The sequence below is a fragment of the Littorina saxatilis genome, linkage group LG5 (assembly GCF_037325665.1).
Source record: "Littorina saxatilis isolate snail1 linkage group LG5, US_GU_Lsax_2.0, whole genome shotgun sequence".
NCBI classification, from domain to species: Eukaryota; Metazoa; Mollusca; class Gastropoda; order Littorinimorpha; family Littorinidae; genus Littorina; species Littorina saxatilis.
This window is the reverse complement of record NC_090249.1, coordinates 35,204,039-35,215,759: the sequence shown is the minus strand read 5'-3', so window position 1 is coordinate 35,215,759 and position 11,721 is coordinate 35,204,039. Positions and strand designations below refer to the sequence as shown.

At 42.7% G+C, this 11,721-nt stretch overlaps 1 protein-coding gene across 2 annotated transcripts; it reads left to right on the top strand.

Annotated features, from left to right (window-relative positions):
- Positions 1-4,729: 4,729 nt before the first annotated feature.
- Positions 4,730-11,471, top strand: LOC138965876 (protein nanos-like). Of its 2 annotated transcripts, none has more exons than XM_070337969.1 (4): positions 4,730-4,842; positions 9,149-9,281; positions 9,714-9,925; positions 11,056-11,471. In XM_070337969.1, exons 1-4 carry the CDS (start codon positions 4,735-4,737, stop codon positions 11,251-11,253), a joined length of 651 nt encoding a protein of 216 aa, XP_070194070.1. In that variant the 5' UTR covers positions 4,730-4,734; the 3' UTR covers positions 11,254-11,471. The 2 variants fall into 2 exon arrangements, with proteins under 2 accessions (XP_070194070.1, XP_070194071.1); XM_070337970.1 differs by lacking the exon at positions 4,730-4,842 and adding an exon at positions 7,671-7,803.
- The last annotated feature ends 250 nt before the right edge of the window (positions 11,472-11,721 follow it).

Below are 11,721 nucleotides of genomic sequence, written 5' to 3'. Positions count from 1 at the left end.
AAGAACTACCAAGTTTCATTGACTTGCACCCAAAGAGTCAAGAACTGCGATTTTTTCACGAATTAATTTCGTACTCGGACCCGGCAGCTGGTCTTGGCCTATTTTTGGATCTAAATTTAGATCAGGTAGATCACCACATCATGCACAAAAAGACACGTCACTAGCAAACTATGTCAGACGTCATCATGAGTTTGTGTAAAACAAAATGGAGGCCGCCGGAATCACTCAGTTGAATCGAACTCCGACCAAACACCACGTAATAACTAGGTTAATTTATGCACTCGCGTGAACAAGAAACTGTCGAGCTTCACAGATGTCGTCGTTGGGTAGTTTTGGGTTTGTTTTACTACCATAGGAGGATTTTTGAACTGTAAATGCACTCGGCAGCTGCAACAAAAACGCAAAACGAAGGCTGTGAGCTGCACTATGCCTTTAACCAGAGATTTAAACAAGTCGCGTAAGGCGAAAATACAATATTTAGTCAAGTAGCTGTCGAACTCACAGAATGAAACTGAACGCAATGCCATTTTTCAGCAACACCGTATACTCGTAGCATCGTCAGTCCACCGCTCATGGCAAAGGCAGTGAAATTGACAAGAAGAGCGGGGTAGTAGTTGCGCTAAGAAGGATAGCACGCTTTTCTGTACCTCTCTTTGTTTTAACTTTCTGAGCGTGTTTTTAATCCAAACATATCATATCTATATGTTTTTGGAATCAGGAACCGACAAGGAATAAGATGAAAGTGTTTTTAAATTGATTTGGACAATTTAATTTTGATAATAATTTTTATAGATTTAATTTTCAGAGCTTGTTTTTAATCCGAATATAACATATTTATATGTTTTTGGAATCAGCAAATGATGGAGAATAAGATAAACGTAAATTTGGATCGTTTTATAAATTTTTATTTTTTTTCACAATTTTTAGATTTTTAATGACCAAAGTCATTAATTAATGTTTAAGCTTCCAAGTTGAAATGCAATCCCAAAGTCCGGACTGAGTCAAAGATTACTTGACCAAAATGTCAACCAATTTGGTTGAAAAAAGGGCGTGACAGTTCCGCCTCAACCATCTTTAAAAGCCGGATATGACGTCATCAAAGACATTTATTGTAAAAATGAAAAAAACGTTCGGGGATTTCATACCCAGGAACTCTCATGTCAAATTTCATAAAGATCGGTCCAGTAGTTTAGTCTGAATCGCTCTACACACAGACACACACACACACACACACACACACACGCACATACACCAAGACCCTCGTTTCGATTCCCCCTCGATGTTAAAATATTTAGTCAAAACTTGACTAAATATAAAAACTCAGAAAGGGAGTCGGTAAAAGTCTTTATCTTTCGTACGTGAGAGAGACCACCCATGTCAACACTAAACCATACACTCACACGTGGGTATATCAGGAAAAAAATGAGGTCGTGTCAAAATAGTCTGGCAGGGACCTAACTTTCTACTTTGATGATGACAAAGTCATCGAAAAAAACCTCATTTTGGAAATACACAGTGTGTGTATGTGTTTGTTTGTTTGTTTGCTTAACGCCCAGCCGACCACGAAGGGCCATATCAGGGCGGTGCTGCTTTGACATTTAACGTGCGCCACACACAAGACAGAAGTCGCAGCACAGGCTTCATGTCTCACCCAGTCACATTATTCTGACACCGGACCAACCAGTCCTATATAGCAACCGAAGGAACCGTTTTTGACCCACTTCGGGAACCCAATCCTCTCAAATGCGTTCGTGTGCACACTATTGAAGCTACAGAATATGAATCAAGTTTACTTACCACTGATATCTCTCGTCTAAAGCTGTATATATCCAAAGAAATATGACAGAAAAGCACTTCAAATCGGTGTCAGAGAGCAAGCGAACAACAACGTAGTACGGGATGATGGCTAACAATCGCGCGAGGTCACGCTGACCGAGCGCGGTACCCCAAGAGTTCACGCGAGCGGCCCTCGCTTCGCATCTCTGTATGTATGTCTCTGCTAGCACTAACCCCATAATGCCAGACGCCAGGCGGAGCAGCCACTAGATTGCCAAGTCTTAGGTATGACCCGGCCGGGGTTCGAACCCACGACCTCCCGATCACGGGGCGGACGCCTTACCACTAGGCTAACCGTGCCGTGTGTATGTGTGTGCGTGCGTATGTGTATATATCAGACCTGTTTACCCTTACGATTTTGGCGTAATTTATTACGATTTTCTGCAAAAAATACGCCATTCCGCTATCCGTGTCAAGACTACGATTTTCATAAATAAAAAAAATATTATTTTTTTTTAATCTTTTTTTTTTATTATCAATTCACATGTTTGGCATTGTTTTTTTCAATGGCAAAATGGGGTGAAAAAGCACAGGACTGACCAGAGATCATGTCTGTCTGATGAGACGCTGGAGAGCCTTATTCTAGTGGTGAAGTCTCGCCCTCACTCATTCGGCAAGCGCAAGTACAGTAGAGAAGCGCTTGACACACTGAAAAAGGCCTACTACGAGCAAAAGAAAAAGAATCACTGATGCATGTGCTTTTGATGTGATCTTCTTTGAAATTATGATGACTACAAAAACTGACTGATGTGTTTTGTTTGTGAATGATGGATATATGTGCATGATTGCGTTTCGCAGACACAGTTGTCATGTGCGTTGTAATTAGCGACGAATGCTGGATGATTACTATTTTTGTGCCAGGATTACTATTTTTGGGGCTGAGCATTACTCCAAAACACTTATGGGGGTAAACAGGTCTGATATATGTGTGTCTGTGTGTGTGTGTGTGTGTGTGTTTGTTGCGTCATGACTGCCGTTGAGGACTTCCTGTGGTTGCCAGACAAAAGCGTTCACAGCCGCAACGGCAGCAAGGCTCTGAGGCACAGGTGGAACACGTGTGAGGAGGTCAGGTGGGTCAATGTTGAAATGTAAACTTTGAAAAGTCTCGTGTGTCAACTCTTTCCTAGTCGGTCCCAGAACTTTTTAGTTGACCTTTGTAAGGCCAGACATGCTTGTGGTAATTCTTATGTTCATCATAAATAATAATGTGTTATTTTTCAAAAACACAATTAGTCAAGACGGGTATACCGTTCAGTATCCCTCTTCCCAGTGCATATGCTCCCCCCTCAGTCCCCCCTCCCTCCCACTCCACCCCCACCGCGCCCTTTCTCTTCATTTTTTGTTCAAGGCTAGAGAGAGAGAGAGACAGGCAGACAGAGAGAGAGGGCACTCGAGTATACTTTTGGAAGGGAGGGCATTGAACACATGTGTTGGCATGACCATAAAGTAGTTCTCTCCCTTCGATAAAAAAAAAAAAAAAACCCAGCACGGTCCATCGGGATTTTACATTAAATTGAAATACCCCAAAACAAGGACACACACTCACACGCTCACATGTGCGCGCGCACACACATAACACACACACTCACACACACACACATACGCGCGCGCGTACCGGCACGCAACACACACACACAAATATTTCAGTGCCTCTTATAAAATCAGGATTTTATCAAAGTTCTCCCTCATTCTTTCACACACACAATCCTAGAAATTAATCGATATTCAGTTTTACACCCCTTTGACTCTCAGTCGCCATCATGGACGCTTCAAAGACACTTTGCCGGGAGAGCAGGAGAGAGATTGAGAGAGAGAAATAAAAGAGAGAGACTGATTTAGAGCGAAGGAGGGAGGCATGTTCATGTACTCAATAGTCACAGACACACACACACTCGCACATACTCACACACACACACACTGTGACACGCCGAGAAGTTTTAGATGCAGAAATAGAGTGGGAGAGAGAGAGAGTGGGAAGGAGGCGGGAGGCACGTTCATGTACTAATACGGTAGTCACAGACACACTGACACACACGCGCGCGCGCACACACACACCGGGCGGACACGCCGGGAACTGAGTTTAAGATGCCAGGGGGTGGGGGGAGGGGAAAAAAAGAGAGGGCTCGGGGATGAGGGGGGGGGACAGTGCGTATAGCGTGTATGTGAGACTGTGTGTGTGTTTGCGTGCGTGCACGGTGTGTGTGTGTGTGTGAGTTTGCGTACATGTTCGTGTGTGTGTGTGTGTGTGTGTGTGAACATTGACATCGACAAAAGGAAACGAAAAAACCGATACAGCTGCATTGATATAAACAATGTTACCGAAAAACTGAGCCAAAGAACAAGGGAGAGAAGCGATCGCGTCTCTCTCTCTTCCTTCTTTGATCGGACCGCGCGCATCTCCGTTTGTCGGCATTTGTTGGATAGTTATCATTCTGTGTACGCCAAAAGATTCAGTGGACATCGTCGCTTCTGAGAATGATGACTGCGAGGAAGAAGATCCGTGTTATTGTGTAATAATTGTTCTGATGTGATGTGAGTTGAGTCGATGTGCCCCTCTCAAAATTATAATGTAGCATGTCATTCTGTGTGTGTGTGTGTGTCACGTCACGGCGGTTTGCCGTGTGTCACGTGTGTTTGTGGCAGTGTGTGTGTGTGTGTGTGTGAAAGAGAGAGAGAGAGCGCGAGCCGAAAGATGTTTGTCTCAGTAAGCCACCGCCACAGCAATAACAACAATGGAGACTGGGAAACTTTTTGCCGAAGCGGTTCTGGCGAAGGCCACGCTAACTCCGGGACGGTCCCAATCTCCACGTTCCCCCTTCATCCCCCCACGCCTACCCCCACCCAGGTCACACACTTCCGTTCATTCTTGCAGAAGTTTTCATTCGAGTTTACATTTCGATGATCGGAAGAGCACAACCGTGTTATCACAGCGACTTCATGATGACTCAATCGGAGTACAAGCTTTTTGACGGGGTTGTCGACTTCAATTTTCTCTTCACACACAAGGTGAGGGCGTACATCCTAAATTAAGAATAAATGAACAAACAAACAAGCAAATCAGAAAACAAAAAAAGCAAGAAATCTAAACAACGAAGTGACTGTGGTAACTGAGATGAACAAAGTTAAAAAAACAAAGGATTACTGTACTCACCGAAACAAAGACGACACAAGACGATAACGAATTTTCGCTTCTGGAAGCTTCATCAGGAAAAACAAGAACACAAAAGACAACAAGTCGCGTAAGGCGAAAATACAATATTTAGTCAAGTAGCTGCCATTTTTCAGCAAGACCGTATACTCGTAGCATCGTCAGTCCACCGCTCATGGCAAAGGCAGTGAAATTGACAAGAAGAGCGGGGTAGTAGTTGCGCTAAGAAGAATAGCACGCTTTTCTGTACCTCTCTTTGTTTTAACTTTCTGAGCGTGTTTTTAATCCAAACATATCATATCTATATGTTTTTGGAATCAGGAACCGACAAGGAATAAGCTGAAAGTGTTTTTAAATTGATTTGGACAATTTAATTTTGATAATAATTTTTATATATTTAATTTTCAGAGCTTGTTTTTAATCCGAATATAACATATTTATATGTTTTTGGAATCAGCAAATGATGGAGAATAAGATAAACGTAAATTTGGATCGTTTTATAAATTTTTATTTTTTTTTACAATTTTCCGATTTTTAATGACCAAAGTCATTAATTAATTTTTAAGCCACCAAGCTGAAATGCAATACCGAACCCCGGGCTTCGTCGAAGATTACTTGACCAAAATTTGAACCAATTTGGTTGAAAAATGAGGGCGTGACAGTGCCGCCTCAACTTTCACGAAAAGCCGGATATGACGTCATCAAAGACATTTATCAACAAGAAGAGCAAACGCTCGATCGAGTCACTTTCGCAGTTCTGAATATTATATGAGGCATCAGATGGACAGGAAGAAATTGCTATTCACAACACAATACAGATGTAAATAATTTGATGTAAAGAATAATCCTATAAAGTTTGAATCAAATCCGATGAATAGTTTCAGAGATATGATATTTCAATTTTTTTCCTTCAAGACATACCTGTGACCTTGAAAAAGGTCAAAGGTCACCAAAGCAGACGTCAAAGTGTAGAGGTCACTGGGAGTCACGTTCACATAAAATTTGAGCCCGGTCACTTTTATAGTTTCCGAGAAAAGCCCAACGTTAAGTTGTGTGTTGCCGAACAGAAAAGGCTAGTTATCTCCCTTGTTTTTCTGATAACGTTCGTAAAAGGCTACAGATGTAAATACTTTGATGTAAAGAATAATCCTACAAAGTTTCAATCACATCCGATGAACTTTGTCAAAGATATAAAATGTCTAATTTTTCCTTTGACGCTGACCTGTGACCTTGAAAAAGGTCAAAGGTCAACGAAACCATCGTTAAAGTGTAGAGGTCATTGGAGGTCACGACTAAACAAAATATGAGCCCGATCGCTTTGATAGTTTCCGAGAAAAGTCCAACGTTAAGGTGGTGTCTACGGACGGCCGGCCGGCCGGACGGCCGGCCGGCCGGACGGCCGGCCGGCCGGCCGGCCGGACAGACTAACACTGACCGATTACATAGAGTCACTTTTTCTCAAGTGACTCAAAAAACATATCCGGGGATATCATTCCCAGAAACTCTCATGTCAAATTTCATAAAGATCGGTCCAGTAGTTTGGTCTGAATCGCTCTACACACACACATACACACACACACGCACGCACACACGCACACACGCACGCACATACACCACGACCCTCGTTTCGATTCCCCCTCGATGTTAAAATATTTAGTCAAAACTTGACTAAAGACAACAAAAAGACGCAACACGGAAACAAAACAAGGTAAAGACGGCAATGTTACGGTGCCGATCACGCGGAAATTGTTTTCAGGTGCATCGTCGTGCCTTGACAGGAGTTTTGTTGTGTTGTGTGTTTTGTTTTGATGTGTGTGTGTGTGGTTTGTGTGTTCTTTGTTGTTGATTTATTGTTAATTGGTGGTTCAGTGTTCTTTTTTCCGTTAACTTGTATGTCATTATTTAAACGACGTTTTATTTTTATCGATGATTTTGTTTTATTTATTTATGTTATTTTTTTCTTGGGGGGGGGGGGGGGGGGGGGCAGTGCTGTTTTAATTCCCCGTTGAAGTCATTTGCCGCTCATTGTTTCTTTTTTGTTTCTGTTTTATTAGTGTGCGTGTTTTGCTTACACTGGTTTTTGGGGGGTGTTTTTGGTTTTTTTTTTGCGTGTGTGCTTGTTCGGTTGGTTGCTTTGCGTGTTTTCCAACTCGTTCTTTCCACGCCAACTTTCTCTTAAACAATATCGGCGAACATCAATAATTAATGGCTATGAATAAGTTGCTACAAAATACGATTCCCCTCAGTCATCCCTGCCTTGTTCCTTCCACACCCCCCTCTCTCTCTCTCTCTCTGTCTTTCTCCGAGGTTCTCTCTCTCATCCGTCGCTCCAGAAGCGGCGCGTTTGATGTCTGGGCAGACCTAGCGAGGACACGGGTCCGCTTAGCGTCAGTGTCTTGTCCTCAACTTTCTCACAAATCGTACAATGGAACCCGCTTCGAAGACCTAAAAAAAAAATGTCTGTGAAAATCGGGTATTACGAAAAGAGATGGAGAGTCATGAAGTTAAAATAGAACCAAATCGGCAAATTTACAGACGTTATTTACAACAACAACAAAATCAAAAACTAAAAGGGGGTGGGGTGGGGCTTAACACTGGTGGTTTTCGGTAATAGACTGGTTTCACCGTACTCTTGGTGCGTGTGATAGAGAGAGAGAGAGAGAGAGAGAGAGAGAGAGGGTGGATAAACACATAAAAGAACGCATTCAGTCACATCTACGACGTCTGTTAAATCTCAGGACCGACGCAAGAGGAAAATATTGACTGAGAGTCCACTGATTTTCATAGACACACGCACAATCTGCAATTAATACAAAATAGTTAGTAACCCTTTCTGATTTTGTTGTTGATTTTTTTTTTTTTATAATGCCGGATGAGATTAGAATTCTGATACTATCCAGGTAGATTCGGAATCTAGCCATGACATATGAATCTGATTTAATTGATTGTCTTCATTCAGGTATATTTTTCTGTTTTCACATTTCAGGTTTGATGGTGTGTTTGTTTATAATGCAATCGAGGCACTCAAAATGACCCAAAGCTGTATGCTTGTATCTGATTTGCTTCTCTTTGCGATTTGGTTTTACATTTCAGGTTGGTTTGTTTGTTTGTTTATGTACATTGCAGTGAGGCACTCCAAAGCTGTATACTTGTATCTGATTTGCTTCTCTTTGCGATTCAGTTTGCTTGTTTTATATTTCAGGTTTGTTGTAAGTTTAGAGCTCAATCCGTCAACAAATATTCACGATAAATATTTTTTGGCTTGCTTACAGGGACTTGTATCAAAAATAAGTCCAAAATGCCACTGGATTGTGAGCAATGAATTTACAATGCTAAAGTTCAAGACAACCGTAACGTGCATGAAAGAATTGTTATGCTTGAATCTGAATTGCTTCTTTTCACAATTCAGAATTGTTTGTTTGTTTTCACATTTCCGGTGTATTTGTTTTGATAGTATTTGTTTTGTTTGTTCGTTTTATGTAACATACGGTGAGGAACTCGAAAAGCAGAATGCTTTTATTTGATTTCCTTTTTATGCGAAACAGGTCTGCTTGTGTGTATAGCGTTTAGCCGATTAAGCGAAATGGGCAAAAATTTTGTGGATTCCGCGAAATCGGGACAACATATACTATTCAGGTTTGTTAGTTTGCATTGCCTGTTTGTTTTTTATTTGTAAAGTGCTCGCATCTGATTTGCTTCTCATTTTTCAGGGTGGGAGTGTGTGATTTAGGATTTGGCTGCTGTGATCCTCCTGTTGTTGTTTTTGTTCTTCGCGGGTTTTGGTATTTTTGATTTTTTTTTTCCAGGTCGGGGTGGGGTACGGCTTGGGGTATATGTCTGTTAAAGACAAGAACAGAGAGAGAGAGAGAGAGAGAGAGAGAGAGAGAGAGAGAGAGAGAGAGAGAGAGAGAGAGAGAGAGAGAGAGAGAGAGAGAGAGAGAGCACTCCAGAGTTACATTCCAGTAACAAAAGTACAATGTATTTGGCTGTTCTTCTTCCAGTATTCAGCCAGTTATGAATGGCTGTGTGTTGTGCCATATAGTAAAATCAACAAGACCAAATTGGGGGCAGCTCCTGCAGGGCTGAAAAGTGGATTTTTGACACTTTTAATCATCTGTTCCTCATCCCCATGAATGTTTCCCTCTTTGTCATTTCCCCTAACAGACCAGTGACAGCGGTGCCATGAAGGAAGAGGTACGCAGAGAGCCCACACTGCGACCCATTGTCAAAACCAACCACCATGTCGACCGGACCTCCATCTTCACTGACACAACCAACAACACCGCCACTGCAACTGGTAAGCTTTCATGGCCAAAATGCTGGATCAAATGCTACTGCCTGAGCTCCTTTGTGTGTGTACAGTGGAACACACACACACACCCCCCCCTCCCCCTTCAACTGTTAAGACCTCCACAAATTGGAGAAAATCGGGTCTTGAAAGGGGGGGTGGGGGGGGGGGGGTGTCTTAAAATGGAGGAAGCCGTGGCAATAAGTGAACAGATCCAGAACATATAAAGTAGAAAGTGTCTTTAAATACAAGGTATTTGTATTCATGAACAAGGGAACTTGTCTGTTTCGCAGGAGCAATTCAGCTAAGCAGATTGGGGGGGGGGGGGGGTGATGATGGAGGGGGGGGGGGGGGGGGGTTAGAGGGTGGTCTCTAGGTCGAGAATACAATATTTAAAGTGTCCTTAAGCACCTGTTATACAAGCTACTGGTTCTGTCTCAGGTGCGATACAACCAAGCAAGGACGACACAATAAACTGTCAGGACACAATAAACTGTCAGGCCGGTTCCCCTGTGATGCCAGGAGCTCGTGGGAGACGTCCCAGGTCCCTGTCTGGGAGCAGTGGGGGGAGCGATGGGGGAGCAACCGTCTGCTGTGTCTTCTGCAAGCGCAACAGAGAGACCAGAGAGTTCTTCACCACACACACGTTGAAGGTACTGGTTTGACTAATTGATGTATTTAATTCCCCTGTAAGCAGCAGATGGCTGCCTAAATGGCGTGGTAAAAACCCACTCATGCAAAAAAACACGAGTGTACATGGGAGTTTCAGCCTATGAATGCAGAAGAAGAAAAAGATGTATTTATTGATGGATGGATTGATTGGTTCTTAAGGATTTTAGTCCAAAATAATCCCCACAATGTCTTTTGCAAGCGCAATGAAGAAATAAGTGAGTTCCCCACCAGTTACACGTTGAAGGTTGGACTGATGGTTCTGAATTATTGGTTGATTTCATGGATTGATTGATATACCCCATCTATTTTTAGCCAAGAGAATGAACCAAACAGAAGTCAGCTATGCTTCCATTCCGGTTCTCTATTCCCACAAATTCTGTGGACCAGGACTTGCAGAATTATATGCAGATGAACTAGCAGCATTGAATTGATAATTTGCTCAGCTGGAGCAGACAGGATCTTGTGGACTGTTACAAATGCTAATAGGGTAGCAGACAAAAAGTTGTATGCATCCTGTTTCTATTTGCCAGAACTTCCGCTCCAACAGCTGTTTAGAATCTTCTTTTCAGCTCAACAAAGATGAGATCATGAAATTATATGTAATATATGAATATTTTTGTTTTGTTTTTCAAAGCATGAGAGAAGTTTTGAAAACAAATAATGGAAAATCTTGGGATCCGGTGTCACGAACTGAAAACCCTGCCTGAACAATCCTTCTCATTGCGGTCAATGCGCATGCGCTAACATGGGGAGATTAATCAGGTCGTGAACAACCTAACCCTTACCCTAACCCTAACCTATGGTTCGTTCGGTCAAAGGGTCGCATTTTTTAAGTCCAAGATTGGCGCATGCGCATTGACCGCAATGAGAAGGATTGTTCAGCAGAGGTTTCAGTTCGTGACACCTGCGTAATTTTGGAATTGCATAAATTATCTCTGGAGCTTTAAAAATGCCCAAAATGTGCAAGTGGCAGGGCAATTTTAGCCTGCCTAGCCAGAAAAATGGTTGCAGGCTTCCTGTTTCTTTCTGCCAGAACTTCTGCACGTATTGTTAGGAATTTTCAGTTCTGCTTTCAAAAAATGATGCCAACCAGTGGCTTTTACTGTTGCAGGACTGGCGTGGCGTGATCATATGTCCTGTGCTGAGGGCGTACAAGTGTCCGAAATGTGGAGCGACCGGGGACACTGCCCACACAGAATCTCACTGCCCACGGTCTGACAACCAGCTCTCTCTCATGGCCAGTCTGCGCACACGCAGAAGTAGTTGCGGGATCAGAACAAAATATGCCTATTGTGGTGCAAGAAATTGAACTGATTGTGTGTGTGTGTGTGTGTGTGTGTGTGCGCGCGCGATTCAGAGCAAAACATGCATATGGTGGTCTTTCTTTCTTTATTTGGTGTTTAACGTCGTTTTCAACCACGAAGGTTATATCGCGAAGGCATATGGTGGTGCAAGAAATTGAACTGATTGTGTGTGTGTGCATGTGTGTATGTTGGGTGGGGAGGATAGGAAAGGATGGGAGAAGGTTACAGGATTTGGGTGAGGGGGGGAGGGCTGGGGGGCACAGTGTGCGTGTAGGAGAAAGAAATAGTGACAATAAGAAGCAAAGAAAGAGGTGCAACTCCAAAGCAGAACTGGAAATCAAAAGTTTACTTAATGTGTATCTAATAAGCAATGAGTTATAATGTGACGGTTCTGTGAGTGCGTGTCCATGAATGTGTAAATGGTGTGTGTTTGTGAAAGAGACATAGCAACAACAAAAAACCAAGGTTTTACT